The sequence below is a fragment of the Chrysochloris asiatica genome, unplaced genomic scaffold (assembly GCF_000296735.1).
Source record: "Chrysochloris asiatica unplaced genomic scaffold, ChrAsi1.0 scaffold00287, whole genome shotgun sequence".
NCBI lineage: Eukaryota > Metazoa > Chordata > Mammalia > Afrosoricida > Chrysochloridae > Chrysochloris > Chrysochloris asiatica.
The window spans coordinates 2,339,977-2,358,331 of NW_006408805.1; the positions used below are offsets into that span (position 1 = coordinate 2,339,977).

The 18,355-nt window shown below is 44.2% G+C and overlaps 1 protein-coding gene across 1 annotated transcript in view; it reads right to left on the bottom strand.

The window, feature by feature from the left end:
- Positions 1-18,355, bottom strand: part of KIRREL3 (kin of IRRE like 3 (Drosophila)) — an 881,737-nt gene that overhangs the window by 122,168 nt on the left and 741,214 nt on the right. The window contains exons 3-4 of the mRNA XM_006874577.1: positions 15,108-15,257; positions 9,232-9,381 (exon numbers count right to left, since the gene is read on the bottom strand). Coding sequence (XP_006874639.1) covers positions 9,232-9,381; positions 15,108-15,257 — 300 coding nt within the window. The remainder of the gene's footprint in view (positions 1-9,231; positions 9,382-15,107; positions 15,258-18,355) is intronic.

An 18,355-nucleotide genomic window follows, 5' to 3' on the forward strand; every position in this document is an offset into this window, starting at 1 on the left:
AGGTTTTTACATTTATCTGTGGGTATCCAGGGCTCATGTATGGAATTACTAACCAGCATAACTGAATAATCAGATAAGGAACATTTTGCTATGTCTGCTAGGTGAGCTTTAAATCTTTTTGGGTGTAGAAAGTTTCATCTTTCTCCCATGGAGGGGCTGGTGAGCTCGAACCGCCAACCTTGTGGTTCAAAGTCCAGTTCTTATCCTATGCAACCACCACACTCCCCACACAGAAAGTTAGGGATTGGGGATTAGAGGATGCTGTAAATGCTATCCCTGGGTCTTACAAATGGTGGTACATAATCAACTACTAACAAAAAGGCTGGACGTTCAAGAAGAACCTTGGAATAAAAGCTTGGCCATCTACTTCTGAAAAGCCAGTCACTGAAAACCCTATGAAGCATATTGGGGTGGCCATGTGTTGGCATTGACTCAATGCCAACTGACCTGGTTGGCTAAAGATGTGAGCTTAGGATACCTGGGCCCTGCCATTGCTGTGCCAGAGGAGTGACTAAGGAAGGCTGGGTTTTTGAAAGGACAAACAAGTGAAGGACATATTTGGACCTTATCTGTTTGTTTCTCTCAGTACTTGAGACTTGACATCATTTTAAGAGACACCTTGATTATTGAACTGACTTAGTTTCCATCATTAAATAATTCATGTTGATGTGGGAAGCTTTATTTCTGGTGGGAATCACAAGACAGCAGAGTTAATATTTGAATGTACCAAGAAGAAGGTAATGGGGAGAGAGACTGGGAAAATACTATTTTTAATAGTAATCTGACATCCAACATCCTCCCACCTACTTTTGATCCCCTTTACCCTGTTCTACTTTTTCTTTTTTTTTATAGCCCGTATTACTATATAACATCTTACAAAATTTACTTGCTTAATATGTTTATCATTTACTGACTGTTCCCTCCTTCTAGAACACAAGCTCTACCACAGCAGTGGTGGGTTTTTCTTTCTTTTACTGATGATTTCCAAGTGCCTAGATTGGTGCTGGGCACATCCTAGGTTCTCAGTAAATGTTTATTGATTGAATTCTTGGCACCCATTTTCTCCCTGCTCGTGTCATCCAACTATTTGGATTCCAAGGTTTCAGGCAGCTAGATAGATCAAATGTAAGGCCACACTTATAGTTTGGGCCCTGGAACAATTTAGGTATTTACAAGACTAAGACTCCTGCAGGTGGGAAAAAGAACAGTGTGTAGGCAAAATGCATGTGAGCATGTGTGTGCACAGCTTGGGAGTATATGACACTTTCTGGCATAAAGAGAATGTGTGTGTGTCCTATATATGCATTAGTTTGATCCTCAGAACAATCCTAAGACATTAGACTGATTAGACCAACTTTCTATGGAAAAGAAAGAGACCCCAGATAAGCAAGGCATTACTAAAGTAGAAGAACAAAGTAGGAGGTCTCTCACTTCCTGATCTCAGAACCTACTAAACAAACACAGTAGTAAAAACAGCCTGGTATTGGTACCATGAAAGACATATTGATCGATGGAACAGAAAATTGAGAATCCAGTAGTAAATTCATCCACTTATGGTCACCTGATCTTTGACAAAGGGCTGGAACACATTAAATGAGAAGAGACAGTCTTTTTCACAAATGGTGCTGGCAAACTAGATATCAATTTGCAGAAAAATGAAACAAGATCCATATCTTATCTCATATACAAAAACAAGTTAAAGATGGATCAAAGACTTAAATGTAAAGCCTAGAACTATAAAGATCATCAATGAAAACAACAGGGACAAACTTAGGGGCACAAATATACTATCAGAAGATAAACTAGATTATTGGAACTTCCTAAATGTTATATACACTTGCATGTGCATCTAAGGATTTCACCAAAAGAGTGAAAGAGAACCCACAGAATAGGAATTTTTTTTTGCTATGATATATCAGATAAGGGACTAATCTCTAAAATTTATAGAAAACTTGAACACTTCAATAAGAAACCCACAAATATTCCAATTAAAAGTGGGTAGAGGACAAGAGCAGACACTTCACCAAAGAAGACATTCAGACTGCCAACAAACATGAAGAAACGCTCGTGATCATTAGCAATTGCTTTTGTCAAGTGCCCTTCAGTCGGTTCCAATTCACAGTAACTCTGTATAGAGTTTCTGAGGAGCAGCTGGTGACTTTGAACTGCTGACCTATGGATAGCAAGTCAGTGCTTATCTTACAGAGCAATACAAATCAAAACAACAAAGAGATATCATCTCACCCCAGCATTAGTAGCAAAATCCCCAGAATAGAAAACAAATGCTGGTGAGGGTGTGAAGAGACTGGAAACCTCATGCACTGCTGGTGGGACTGCAAAATGGTGTGGAACACAGTATGGGGCTTCCTTGAAAAGCTGAAAATAGAAATACCACATGACCCAGCAGTCCCTTTACTTGGTATATGCTGTTGTTGTTGTTAAGTGCCGTCGAGTTGGTTCCGACCCATAGCGACCCTGTACAGGGTTTCCGAGGCTGTAAATCTTTATGGGTGCAGAAAGCCTCATCTTTCTCCCGCAGAGCGGCTGGTAGTTTCAAACTGCTAATCTTAAGGTTAGCAGCCCGATTTGCAACCACTATGCTACCAGAGCTCCTTGGTATATATCCTAGAGAAATAAGAGCCACAATACTTATAGATATATGCACACCCACGTTCATTGCAGCACTAATACAATAGCAAAAAGATAGAGACAGCCTAAATGCCCATCAGTGGATAAATAAACTTTGGTACATATACACAATGGAATACTACACAATGCTGAAGAATAATGATGAATCTGTGAAACATTTCATAGCATGGGTGAACCTGGAGGATATTATGTTTAGTAAAATGAGTCAATCATCAAAGGACAAATATTGTATGAGGCCACTGTTGTATGAGGTAACAAATTAAGAAAAGGTTTTCATACTCAAAGTAACATTCTTCGATAGCTATCAGGGGATGGAGGTAAGGGAGTAATTCACTGGATAGAGGGTAGACACTTGTTAGCTTGGGTGAAGGGAAGGCAATACACAACAAGAGGGATGTTGGCAGAAGAATGATGAAGGCATGGGAAAACACAGAGAGGAATGCAAGAGTTAAAGGCAACAGAGGTAAATACTGTTATATACATAATCCTATAGTAAATGTGATCTCTGGGTAGACACATGGATAGACTCAGGCTGAACAGGTGTGGGAGGGAGATTGGGAGTATGTCTACAAATAGATAAAGGTTTGACAAAGGGTATCTGTACGTGGATATTTACCTTTGCTGCAAACATATCCATGAATGGGGTGGAGCAGATAGGCACATGAGGCAAAATTATGAGACATCTTAGACATTACCAAACACTTTAAATAAATGAAATGCTGGGCCTGGGGGCTCACGACCATGGTCTTGGAAGACACCATGGTCAATTGGCATAGCATACATAGCCCACAGAGACAGTGTTTTACCTTCTACTTGGTGAGTAGCTACTGGGATCTTAGGAGTATATAAGTGGTCATATAAAGTGCAACTAAAGAGCTCTGGTAGTGCAGTGGTTATGAGTCAGGCTGCTAACCTCAAGGTTAGCAGTTCAAAACTACCAGTTGTTTCATGGGAGAAAGGTGAGGCTTTCTGCTCCCAGAAAGTTTACAACCTTGGAAGCCCTATGCAGGGTCACTACAAGTTGGAACTGACTCCACGGTACACCACCACCAAGGTACAACTCAGAAGAGTGATAAAAATTGAAGATGCTTGGAATCAGTTAGTACAATGGACTAATAGACTGCATGAATATGTTTCCAGAGGAACTAGATGGTGCCCGGCTACTACTGAAAGGGGTTACCTTAGAAGGTCTTGGATAGAGTGGGAGAAAATGTGGAACAAAACTCAAGAGCATAAAAAAGACCAGATTTACTGGTCAGATAGAGACTGATGGAACCTGAGACTCTGGCATGTGGTCACCTTTCAGGCCTGGAAGTGAACTCACTGTTGTGACTCAATTTTCAGCCAAGCAATGGATAGATGTAGGTGAGGGGCCACTACACAAGTGAGGTACACATGTCATGGAATGGTCAGTCATTGAGATTGGGGGTGGGCAGCATTATCCCAGGGACAAGGTCAGAGGGGTTGAGAAAGAGGGAGGAGTGGGGGTGGGAGACACAGGGAGGAAGTGGTGTTGTGCTGGAAGGATTGACATCTTTGGGATGACGAGAGGTGTATGATTTATTGGGTGTGGAGCTGATGGTCTCTTTAGATCTTTACTAGATTCACAGAAAAGGGTTGGAAAAAACATCCTAAGAGATTTTTATTATCATTATTATTAATATCTCCATTTTTATACATGAAGAGCCAGAAACTCATTCATTCCTTCATTTTTAAACAAATATTATTGAGCATCTACTCTGTGATGCCAGTATCCATCTGTCATTATGTCGTATTGTGGTGGCTTGCCTATTGCTCTGATGATGGAAGTTATGTTGCCAGTATTTCAAATACCAGCATGGTCACACATTTCTGCAGAGCTTCTAGATAGACTGGGAAGAAAGGCAGAGATCTACTTTTGAAAATTAAGCAATGAAAACAACAGAGTACGTTAGACTCTCTTACTTTGCATGCATCAGCAAGTGTTCAATTGCTGGAGAGAAACATCATGCTTGGTAAAACGTGGACCAGTGAGTATGAGGGAGTCCCTTGGTGACTTGGATTGGCACAGTAGTCACAATGAACTGGCAATTGTGAGGTTGATGCAGGGCAGGGTAGTATTTCATTCAACAGTATATCAGGTTTCTGGGAGTCATTGTTGATTCAACAACATCTATCTATCTATCTATCTATCTATCTATCTATCTATCTATCTATCTATCTATCTATCTATCTACCCATCCATCCATCCATCCATCCATCCATCCATCCATCCATCCTTCCTTCCATCCATCCAATCCATCCATCCCGTGCTAAGGACTGGGTATAGAGAACCAAAGAAGAACCACTTTAGCCTGAAGGGCCTTGTCCAAGGTTACCCAGTTAATAAGCTGCAGGAGGGCATTCTACTTTGTAGCCCAGAACTCTTCCTACAGCACCGTTCTGAACATGTGTATGGGTCCAATGACGCCAACTAAGCTGAGTCTCTGCAGTGATGGTGAGATACAAACGGGAGCTGGTTCTGGAGGCCTTCACAGGGAGGACTCTGGGACTAGGGCACACACAACCAACTTCACAATACCAGGTTTCAAATGGTATGCTGTTTAACTTCTATGCCTCAGTTACCACTTGAATCCAGGTTTTGGTGGGGTGGTGGGCCATTTTTCTAAAATAGTTGGTGCAGCATGTTGGACTTTTTATTGTGGAAGTCACAGCATTTTGGAAACTGGGAAGTTCTTAGAGACCATCCTAACCACCACTACCTCCCATTTTACAGATGAGAAAATCAAGACCTAGAAAGATTAACAGGGTGAAGATTACACAGCTGGTTATGGGCTCTAAATTCATTTTCCGGACACGATGTTTCCTGAGCTGTTCTGGGGGCTGAAAGAAGCCCATCCTGAGTGGTGTGGCCTGAGGCTGGGCCACTGAAGGAAAGCAGCAGGACCATGGGGTCCAGGTGGCCTATGCAACCATCACTTTAGCTTCTCATAGCTCACCTCCTTCCTCCTCTTTCTGTCCCCATTCCCTTGCTACCCCTCTCTGCCTCCAAGGGTGGCAAATGCTCAGCGCCAAGTTGTTCCTTGTCTGATTGCATCGGAGAGCTGGAAACACAATGTTAATTAATGTGTCTGTGGCTCTAGGTTTGGCTGCTGAGGCCCAAGCCCACACGTCATCCCTAGAGCCCCGCAGGCTCCGTGAGCTCGCCCTCTGGCTTCTCCAAGCACACCCCAGCAGATGCACATTTTAACAATGCACATCTGTTGGCTATATAATCTCTAGTATTTACCCTCCTCACTTGGTGCTTTGATGGAAGACCCTTGGGAGGCCTTCCCCTGCTCTAGCCAAAGTGTTTGCTTTGTAATTTTGCTGGAAAACCATCTAATTCTGTTCTCACAGCTTCCACAGGTTCTAATCAGGATCTTACTTTATTTAATTAAAAATCTATCTCAGGCAAATAGAGATTAAATTAGGAAGCTCTTTCATTCTAGGAACACAGGGAAGGCAGTCCCCTCCGGGAACTGGCTGGGACAGTTTCCCTGGCTGAGATGTCACGGCAATGCAGATGGGGTCTTGGTTGGGAAGACTGGCTGGACCAGGGTGGAGAAACACAATTCTCCCTGTTGGAACAGCTGCTCTGTCTACCCTCTGCTGCTGAGCAAAGACCTTTCCCACCAACCAATGGACTGCTACATGCAGGGGCTCCTTCCAGGGCAGTAGGAGGGACCCTCCACAACAAGGAGACTCAGCAGGCAACATTCTGCAGGGCCAACTGAGAGCTAGGACCTAGGGTGGTCCCAGGAATCAGGGAAGACTAGGCAGGGTCTGGGGAAAGTCTTGCTTTTGGGGTGTAGTTTGTCTGGTGAGTTTTTATAGTGTCTGCATAAAAAAAAATTGATGGATGTGCAGGCTCCCTTTCTGGCTCTTAGGAATTCTACTAGGGGATGCTGCTAGACCCCCTGGAAACACCTCCTCCTCCCTGTTCAACACATCCCCAGACTGGACTATAACACATCCCCCTATTGTCAACTCAGCGGTGTGCTAGAGAGCAGTGCCAGGCCATGCCCTGGAGGAGGGGGAGTGAGTGCCCTGCAGATGTGACCCCAAACAAAATTGGATCTGTGCTCTCAGAAGCTTGGCACTTCACCAGCAGACAAGTATGGCTCTTCTGGCATTCAGGAATGCAGAGGCTGGGCAACAGGCATTGGCTTGGAGTTAAAAGAGCTGTAGTCAAGCACAGCAGGGTTGGACATTGGTTTTCTGATTTCCCACTGCAGGAATCTTGACTGTTTTTTTCCATTTTGTGGGGGGAAGGTAAGGAGCAGTGGTTTGAGCCCTGTGGGATGATGCCTACGGCCCAGTGGGGAGTGCCCCCAGTCCAGCTGGAGGAACCTTCTGGGGTGGAGTCACTGGAATTTCCCATACTATCCTCACCATGCTTGTGTTCCCTCTCGCCTCTTGCATGCAGAGTAGTTCTTACCCAGGACAGTGAGGCTTGGAGATAGAAGAGCTGTAGTCTCTTTTGAATGTTAATTAAGTTATGGGGCCTTCTTCAAGTCCCTTTGCCTCTCCAATCTGTTGATTTCCTTATCAGTAAAACATTTGGAATAATTCAGACTTTTAATACTAGGGATTTTGCAGTGTGATTGAGATGCCAGAGAGGACAGGCACTTAAAAATGCTTGGGCTTACTGGGTGAAGTTCTAATACAACTTAAGGATGAGATACTGACCCATCTGTTTTATGTCCTGGGTGACATCAGAGTAAGGGCCCTGGGTGATATAAGTGGCTGGTATGAATCAACCACCCAGTGGTGCCAGGGAAGAAGGGTCTGGTTGGTCTGCTTTCATGAAGATTACATCCAAGCCACCCCATGGAGCACAGCCCTACTCTGACATACGTGGAGTTGCGGTAACTTGGGTTAGGAACTCAGAGGAATGCTCAGCGCTGCAGCTCCTCTCAACATGGTGTCCCTTGGCACCTCTAGAAAGCAAATGAAGTCCCCGAGGGCAGATCTCTCTGAGGGCAGGGCTGAACAAGTTCTGAAAGTAAAGATCCCACAGCATCCCTTAGCAAATCTCCTTCTGGCATTTAGCAATTCTCAGAACCAGAAATAACATTAGTTCCTAAATACTCCTTCCCTCCTCTCCCAGTCCCACATACTAAATCAGACTCATCCCCATTTTGGCCACGTCTCCTTTTAATATCCCCGATTTTTGAGAGGAGGCCCACTAGTAGGCCAAGCATCCCAGTATTTACCATGGGTGGACTGATATCCTCATCCCTCTCCCCACAGGCCAGAGGAAGCACAGAGGTTGAAGGAGGTTTTGATGGCTGGCCCAAGGTCCTCCTTCCAGTCTTGAGAAGCCACGCTCAGAACTGGCTGATTGATCCTCTGGGTCCTTCCTCTGCAGTGTTTGGAGCATTAGCCTGTGTAGATCTGAAGATAACCTGACCCTCTCTTAACTATTTTATCTTAGAGCAGCCGTGCATCTTATCTATCCTGTGAGGAGGCAGTGCCCTAGCTGCCCACCCTGTGTCAAACCTTCTCAACAGCTGCAGAGACAGGTGGGGCAAAAATCACACTTCCTTCTTTGCTTGCCCATGCTCAACTCAGGTGTGGTGAGGCAGTGAGGGGTAGAAAGACCAGGTTCTACCTAGGCTCCACTTTCTCCCAGGTAGGGGACCCTGGGTGAGGTCCCTTTGCTTCTCTGAGCCTCATTTTCTCACCCAGGCTAATACTCACTGTCCCATTGGGTTGGAGCAGGAGCAGCTGAAACGAGGTGTGTGAAGGTGCTTTGGGAGTTGCTACAAAGTGCTATGCAAATGTGAACTATTATTACTTATGTGCTAGGCTGGTCACCTGTGAGCCCTGATCCTCAGCAACATCTGGCTGGTGGAGGGAGATGGCAGGGCTGAACTCTAAATGAGAATGAAGCAGTTTTAGGGGTCACTGAGCCCACTCCCATGTTTTTGGACAGGTCTGCAGGAGAGATGGAGAGGGGCCTCTTCAGGGAAGATGCCTGGCATTTGGGATCAGGGCTTGGAATGAATCTTCCTAGGAATGACTTAGGACAGCCCCATTCTTCCTTTAGGAGCAGTATGGCTGTGGAGTGGTGAGGGGTGGGTTACTGGTGCTCCCCATGGGTCCTGAAGTCTTGGGGAGAATGAAGTTCAAGGCTGATTTTGGTAGGGGTGGTCGATAGATAGGATGGAGGGGAGGTCAGTAGATGGCCTCTGTGACCAGCTCAGGGCCTGGCATGGGTCAGCCACACAGAACATGTTCTCTGATGAAATCAAGTTGCTTCCAGGAGCCTGAATTTGCTCCCTAAGTTGAGTCAAGCACAGCAGAGTTAGACATTGGTTTTCTGATTTCCCACTGCAGGAATCTTTACTGTTTTTTCCATTTTGTGGGGGGAAGGTAAGGACATGATGAAGGAGCAGTGGTTTGAGCCCTGTGGGATGATGCCTACGGGTTGGCCCAGTGGGGAGTGCCCCCAGTCCAGCTGGAGGAACCTTCTGGGGTGGAGTCACTGGAATTTCCCATACTATCCTCACCATGCTTGTGTTCCCTCTCGCCTCTTGCATGCAGAGTAGTTCTTACCCAAGACAGTGAGGCGTGCAGGGCGGGAGCGGATGGCGGCCTGGATGGCCTGGCATTCATACACAGCATCATCTTGCAGCTCTGCCCGTAGAATCTTCAGGTGATGTTCCCCTGACAGGTGGTTCCCTACCACCAGGTACTGTGGGTAACCTGTGGAGACAGTGGGCATATCAGGGGAGATATTCATGGTACACAGGCACAGCAGTGAGAGGTCTGATCTCAGGATCAGAAGAACAAAACCACGGGTTTCCCAAAGCGTTAGAGCAGCATGTACGTGTGTATTTAGGAAAGTTGGGGGAATCCATTGCACCACATGTGCATGGGGTCACCATGAATTGGGGCTGACTTGACAGGCGCTAACAGCAGGTTGGAATGCTAAGTGTGGACCCTTGCAGCTGGGTCATTACTCTGAAAGTGGAAACTGGAAAGCTAGCACTGGGCATTTTGATTAGGTGACATCCAGAGAGACAGACAGAGACACAGGGAGGACTAGTCTGAGATTCAGAGGCAGAGAGAAGACAGAGTGAGAGAGAGAGAAGGAAGAAAAAGAAATAGATGGAAAAGGATCAAGAGTGGCTTAGGTGAAAAATTTTGTTCCAGATTATACAGGAAGTAGATATTTAGGTCCCTCTTACCAGTGCCTGGTGTGGTGCTGTGGGTTAATACCCTGGACTACAAAGTCAGATTGAACAGCAGGATTGGCAGTTCAGGCTCAGCAGCTGCTCCTCGGAAACCCTATATAGGGTCATTATGGGTCTGAATGAACTCAGCACTTAACAACAACAACCTACCAGTGCCTAGATTCCTCTGGCCACTTTGAGCCATCAGTAGCCCTTGTCTAGGCATTTCTCTTTCCCATCTCTAACCTCAGGATCTGACTAAGCACTTAAGAGGTACTCAGGACACTTAGGAATTTGGGGTTCCTTGTACATTAGTGATAAATATTAGATAAATATAAGCCTGAGGATAATAAAATCATGAATGAGCTATCCTGCTGCTCTGGAGGGTTGAATACAAAGGCCAACACAAGTTGTGGCTGGTCAGATTTGGCAGATCTCCTTTTTCCTTAAGGTGCTCTGGTAGCGTAGTGGTTACGAATCAGGCTGCTAACCTCAGGGTCAGTAGTTCGAAATTACCAGTGGTTCCGCGGGAGAAACATGAGGCTTTCTGCTCCCGTAAAGATTTACAGCCTCGGAAACCCTGTGCAGGGTCGCTATGAGTTGGAACCGACTCCACAGCACATCATCATCACCACCACCTTTTTCCTTGGTCTTAGACCTTAAACCTCTTTACTTTCTCTCTCACTTGAGCTCTGCTCTTCCTACCCCACTCCTCCTAGCTGGACACCATGCTCCATACTTTCTTCCTGTCCTGGCCCCCTTCTTTCCTCAGGGCCTGTCCTTTCTCTCCCACTCACCCCCTGCAGCCCCAAACTGCTCCTCTTTCTGAATCACCTTTGCCAGCACAGTGAGAATCTTCAGAAATGTACCATAGGGGAGTGGGCTGGGGAAGGGGAGAGGAAATTGGATTAATTTGGGTTTTTAAAGAGAAGATCAGGCTTCAAGCCAGGGGGATAGAGGGGGAGAGAGAAAGAGAGAGATGCAATAATGCCCTTCAAATACCAAAGTCTCTTTGTGTGGGTTAGCCTCCTTCACGCAGCTTCTAAGGATAACACTGGCATGGAGGAGCTGATTCAGTACCTGACTGCCATTGAGTTGATTCTGACTCACGGCGATCCCAGGTATCCCAGAGTAGAATTGCCCCACAGTGTTTTCTTGGCTGTAACCTTTATGGTTCTGGTGGCACAGTGGTAAAATCACTTGGTTGTTAACCAAAAGGTCAGCCAAGGCACTCTGTGGGAGAAAGATGTGGCAGTCTGCTTCCACAAAGATTTACAGCTTTGAAAACCCTATGGCAGAGTTCTACTCTGGACTATGGGGCTACTATGAGCCAGAATCAAGTGGGTAGCAGTGGGTTTAATGCTTACAGAAGCAGTTCACCAAGCCTTTTTTTCTGCTGGATGTGTTTGAACAGTCAACGTTTAGGTTTGCAATGAATCGCAAACCACGCGTGGCACTCAGGGACTTTCCTTCATTATTTGAGGGGTAAAATAATATTCTAGGCAGCCAGAGGAGGTAGTGAAATCCTGTCATTGTCAACGAAGTGGCAGAGATTTTCTACACTGGAGGAAAGATTTCACTAGATGGCTCCATAAGCTAAGGGTCTGGCAGAGGTGGGGCAGGGCTCCCTCTGGAGGACCTATTTCTGGTCACTGAGGTAACTAATTCCCCTTTAGGTTTTCTAACATGATTTTTTTGGGTGCATCCTGTGCGGCTGAGCCCCTGGGCTCATGTTGGCATGAGTATCATTGTCCTTACCATGTCGTCTAATGGTCCCACACAACTGTGCAGGCCTGGCTGGAGATGCTCACTAGCCAATCAGCTGTGCCCTCCAGGATATGGCTGCCCCTCCCGCCTGCCCTTCCTTCCCTCTGCTGAGCTTTGGGAAGGAGCCCAGGTGAGTTAAGATGGCCAGGGCCAGGGCTGGAAATGGATTCCAGCTCAATCTTCTCCCTGCTGCTGCTGCTGCTGCTGCCCTTAGTAGCTGGCTTGCCAGCCCAGCCCCCTAGCCTAACCTCTGCATCTGTCCTGTGATTAGTCCCCAGTCTTCTGCAGGCATCTTGGCGGGAGCTTGTGTTTTTGTTGTCTTGCAAGCCATCAGCAGCAGGATTTCATTCTCATGAGCAGCTGAAAACATCAGTGATGGGTTTGTTTGTATTTCCCTAATTAGGCAATGAGCTGTGATGCTATCTCAAGGACTGGCAGCAGCTTTGAAACACATATGCATCCAGAAGCATTGATTCTAAGGAATTTCTAGCTCCTTCTCTAGTATTCTTACTTCCTCTTGCTGCTCCCCAGGGACGCAAGAGTATTCTGTCTGGATTCTACAGTTAAGCTCAAATACCCATCTATCACATCCTAGCTCTATTACCTTGGATAAGTTATTTTGATTTCTTTGTACCTCAGTTTTCTTATCAATGAAATGAGGATAATACTAATACCTCAGAAGGGTAGACTGAGGGTGATTCAGTGGTAGAATTCCTATCTTCCATGTGGGCGATCTAGGCTTGATTCCTGGTCATGCATCTCATGCACAGCCACTCCCATCTCTCTGTGGAGGCTTGTATGTAGTGCTATGATGCTGGATAGGTTTGAGTGGAGCTTCCAGACTAAGAAAGACCATGAAGAAAAGCCTGGAAACCTACTTCAAACAAATCAACAATGAAAACCTTATGGAGTATAATGGTTTGATCTGCAGCCATATAGGTATGGTGTGGACAATGAGAACCTTATGGAGTATAATGGTTTGATCTGCAGCCGTATAGGTATGGTGTGGACAAGGCAGCGTTTTCTTCTGTTGTGCATGGGGCTGATTTGATGACAGCTAAAAAGAACAGTTATGCAAGATGCCTGACACATTAAATAGTTTATAAATGCCAACTTCAATAAAAATGACAGTGAGGTGGTATACTCAAAGAGATACCCATTTTTAGAAGGGAACACAGGCAGTTTGGGGTTAAAAGACAGAGAGTCCAACACTTTGGGATTGGTTATGTTTGAGTTAATTTCTTTCTCAACTGTGACTTTGTTTACCTGTCAAAGAGAAAAATCCCTCTTTCTTTTCTCCAATGGATCATTGTATATTTATGAGATAATGTCTGAGAAGTACTTGAGCTTCTTAGAAGAAAAATGCTCTATCAATATGAGAAAGTGCATTCATAAATCATTTTCTTTGACTGATTTTTCTAGTCTTTGTGACCAGAAAGACATTTAGGTCTTCAATAACTTTAGGTATCATTCGGGATAGACTGAATGGGGACTCAGATTTTAAATGGAAGAGACCACGAGTGGCCATAAGCATGGGGCCTCAGCGTCCCCATAAGAAAACTTTTGCAGTCTTGAGTACTCTATAAATACTTGCTGAATCAAATCTCATTTTCCCTGCCAGGCAAGTAAACAGTATCTATTAAAAATGTAAGCTTTTATTGGTGTCCCTGGAAGACACAGATGATTAAGTGCTTGACCACAAACTGAAACAATGACAGTTCAAACTCACTCAGAGACTCCTTGGAAGAAAGGTTTGCTGGTCGGCTTCTTGAAAATCATATAGAGCAGTTCTACTCTGCACACATGAGATCACCATGAGTAGGAATTGACTTGATCACAACTAACAACAACAACAACTTTTTTTTTATCACTATTTGATATTGTGCTATCTGGGGGCAAAGTGAGCCCCTTCTTTTAAAGTACAAGGCAAGTACTTTACCTAGAGTTTGATTTTATTGGCTCTGAAAGGAGAGACCCAACCTTCTTCCTATAAATGAAGTTCAGTTGGAGGTGAAGCAGAGCCCAGCTCATCTGAGTAGGAGTTCCTTCGGAACTTAGCAGGGCCCAGTCCTAGATCTCATGGAGCTGGATGCCAGAGGTAATTATCTGAAGAACCACCCACCATGGTGACTGTGGGCCTTCTTTTGGTCACTGACCGAACGAGACTCCAGTACCTAACTGATGGCTGATAAGCAGGAACCCAGACAGCCTCCTTAACTAGTTACAGTTGTGGGCCAAGCACAGCGTCATCCAGAGCATGAGCAGCTCTAGGTTGGGAAGGTCATAGCTGTCCCCCATTTCTCTAGGGTAAGGAAGTTAATAGTCTCTGAAGTTGGCTGGCTTCCATAATACTTAAACATTATGGCAGGACAGTATATTTTAGAGATATTATTGTGTATTTTATCCATGCTCAGCTGGGCTATAGCACTCAAAAGTTGTGATGCTATTGACCATTGCTATAATATTTCAATATACATTTTTGGCAAGACATAACTCACATTTTAAAATATTAATTTCCTAACCATCATGTTCCTGAGTGCACTTCGATTTTTTATTTCCCTGCAGCTGTACAGCTGAGAGGCAAAGCTACTCTCAATTGAATACATATTTTTCTGTCTTCTTCCACTTGCACGACTCCCCAGTCACAGTGACATCCAGATCCCTTGTTCTGAACTTATAGTTGATGCCAAGGCTAGCAACGTGTCTATCTTCCCCCACCCCCTGCAACCAGGGAAGAACAGTAATGTCTGATGGGTGAGTGACCAAGGCAATAATGAATCCATTTCTGTTTTGCCCAGGGGAGGGGATGGATTAGAAAGACATCTGTGTGGGTTTATAGCATTGACATTCAAAACAGATAGCAAATGGTGTGGCATGGGCACCAACCAGCAAGAACAGATGCCAGTCACAAACAACCATGGAAACATGTGGCATGTTCACAGAATATCGGCCGGGTACACTCACCAAGGCTTGGAGTTTACTTTCAAAACTTTTTTTCTTTCTTTCACGTAGCCTGATAGCTCTAAAATTAACTGGGTTTCTCCGAGAGTTTTCAATTTACTTGGCCCTTTAATGGGGGCTAAGAACCAGGGGTGACTTCTAGTTCCTTACTATATAATTACACCTTAGATAACAGTGTGTGTGTGGGGGTGGGTGGGGTGGGTGGAGAGATAGATCTGGACCAAGGCAAGAGAACACTTGAATTCTAAAAATCCGACTTTACATGATTTGTATTTGACATGGCAGTGACGTTTCACAGCAACACTGTGCTAAGTTTAGGAACTCCACCAGACTTGAGAGTTTACTTATAATTCATTATTACTGATCAAAGGGGCCCTCAGAGTCCTATGGAATCTGGACTCAGGGCTTGCCTTGTAGAAGCTGGAATGAAAATGGGGTGTTTAGTCCTCAAATGCTTATGGAGGTGTGTGTTTCCAAGTAGGGTTCCAGGTTCTAGATTTTCTCGAGGGGGAATCTGAGCATACTCACTTGAGAGATCTCTGCCCACACCCAGTGCCAAGCCATCCTTGATCCACAGAACGAAGCCGTCATATTCGGGGATGGCACACAGCAGTGTCACTGGCTGTCCTGATACCACCACCTCGTCCTGGGGCTGCTGGCTGAAGGAGTACACTTGGCCTGGAGAGAAGAGAGCAGAAAGATGAATTAGTTGTAGGGAGCTATGGAAGCAGAGCTGGGGTTGGAGCATAGGTTCCCATTCAACAGTTTCTACACAAGTTATTCAGTGACGTTGGTTCCATTTTTCACAGTGCATGATCATTCTCATTATTTCTGCTCTGGTTGTTCTGTTTCTGTTGATCTAGTTTCCCTGTCTGCTTACATTTTCATCTTTTCTCTAAAGTAATGACTGTTTGGTCTCATGTGTTGTTCTTGTTAAGTGCCACCAAGTTGGTTCTGACTCCTAGTGACTGCCAACCTGTGGTTTGCAGTCCAGTGCTTATTATATGGAGCCACCATGCTCATATATGTCTCATTGGTCTCTTATTTTGTTGTTGGTAAACGCTGTCGAGTTGATTCTGACTCATAGTGACTCTATATAGGGTTTCTGAGCAGTAGCTGGTAGATTTGAACTGCTGACCATTAGGTTAAAACTGACCTTAGAGACCAGTGCTTATCCTACCGTGCCACACTAGGACTCCTTGGTCTCATATAGCTATTGTTTTTAAAGTAGCACAGTACTTACAGGTGATATTTATTTATTTATTTATTTATTATTAGCTAATTCACTATTTAGCTACAAGGGGATCTCAGAGGAGAGTTTTGGCTCATGGTTTGAAGAGTATCTCAGAGCAATAGTCTAAGAGAGTTCTCTAGTCTCAATCAGTCCAGTACATCTGTTTTTCCTTTTTTAGCAATTTGAGGGTCTGTTCCATGTTTTTCTCCTATTCTATTGTGACCCTGATTAGAATGCTTGGCAGTAGTAGCTGGGTACCATCTAGTTCTTCTGGACTCAGGGTAGATGAGGCCCTGGTTTGTGTACACTTTTGTCATACAGACTAGTTTCTTCTTTGAGTGTTTGTTTTCCTTCTTTCTCATTTGTTCCAATTGAGTAGAGACCAACAGTTTTATCTTAGATGGCTGCTCAAAAGCTTTTAAGACTCCAGACACTACTCACCAAATAAGGAAATAGAACATAACTTTATGAACTGTTATGCCATTGACAAAGCTGTCTCACTAGACTATAATCCTAATCATTCAAATCCAGAAATCCAATTTCACAAAGTATTTGGTTATGCTTAAGAAGCATCCATAACTGTGTCCACTATGTGCTTTATTATAAATATGAATATGTGTGCATATAGTCACATTGTTGGTGTTGTTGTTAAGTGCTGTTGAGTCGGTTCTAACCCATAGTGACTCTGTATAGGGTTTCTGAGTAGCTTAAACCGCCAACTTTGCAGTTCAAACCAACTTTGCAGTCCAGTGCATTAACCCACAGCACCACACCAGGACTCCATAAAGCCATATAGATGTGTATATACAAGGAGCAAGTGGTGAGCTTGAACTGCCAACCTTGTGGTTCAAGTGACTTTGCAGTCTAGTGCATTAACCCACAGCGTCACACTAGGACTCCATCGATACATATACATACATATACACATACACATATACATATAGACATGTGTGTGACACCATATGATAAGCACTTGCCCTCAAGGTCGATTTGAAGCACAAGGTTGGTTGTTCAAACTCACCAGCTGCTCCTTTGAAACTCTATACAGGGTCGCTATTAGTCAGAATTTATGTGATGTCACTTAACAACAACAAAAATACACATATATGGCTACATACATATATATACCTACACGTATGTTTTTGCTGTTGTTTCAAAATTATATATATATATATGTCATAGTAATTAGCAACAGGTCTTTTTTTCTTGTGTACTACTTTTTAGTGGGAGTCTTGGTGTGGTGCTGTGGGCTAATGTGCTGGACTGCAAGGTTGGTTTGAACTGCAAGTTTGTGTGGTTCAAGCTCACCAGTCGCTCCTTGGAAACCCTATACAGGGTCACTATGAGTTGAAACCTACTTAACAGCACTTGACAACAACAACAACTTTTTAGTAACATCGTCAACTTTCATTAATTTCACCTTCATTTGGTGTTTCTTTTCCCATCACCAAAAAGAACAGATGTTGTCCTGGTGTGGCGCTGAGGGTTAATGTGCTGGACTGCAAGATCGATTTGAACCATAAGCTTACTCAACAGAATGTTCATATTCTTTTAAGATTCTTTGTAACTTATTTTTCTTTATCACTGAATAGTATCCCATCATATGTACAAATGACCTTTGAATAACATGGAGTTACTGGTACCGGTATCCCACAGTCAAAAGTTGGTGTATAACTTTCGAATTCCCCAAAACTTAACTACTAATAGCCTACTGTTGACCAAGAACCTTACTGATAACATAGTCAATCAACACATAATTTGTATGTTATATGTATTATATGTGGAGTCCTGGTGTGGCACTGTGGGTTAATGTGACAGACTGCAAAGCCATTTGAACTGCAAGATCGGCGGTTCCAGCTCACCAGTTGCTCCTCAGAAACCCTATACGGGGTCGCTATAGATTGGAATCGACTCGACGGCACTTAACAACAACAATGTATTATATGTATGTCAATTTGAGGAATAAGGTGCATCTGACCCAAGCCATGGTATTTTCAATAACCTCATATGCATGCTAACATTGGACAGTGAATAAGGAAGATCATAGATGAATTATGAATTGATGCATTTGAATTATGGCGTTGGAGGAGAATATTGAATACTGCCAAAAGAATAAACATTTGTGTTGGAAGAAGTACAGCCAGAGTGCTCCATGGAAGTCAGGATGGCCAGACTTCATCTCTCGAGCTTCGGACATATTATCAGGAGGGACCAGTCACTGGTTTGGTAAAGTGGAGGGTTGAAGCAAAAGCGGGAGATCCCTCATGATATGGCCTGGCACAGCGGTGGCAGCAATGGGCTCAGGCATAGCAGCAATTGTGAGGTTGGCTCAGGACTGGGCAGTGTTTCGTTCTGTTGTGCATAGGGTTGCTATGAGTCAGTACTGACTTGATGGCACCTAACAACAATAGCAACATACATTCACATAAAAGCTGCATTTTCAATGTGAAATAAAAATGTATTTTGCAAAAAGTACAAGGTTTATTGCCTGTGGCATAGCTGCAGTAGGGTTTCATGGATTTCCTTTTTTTTTTTTTTTTTT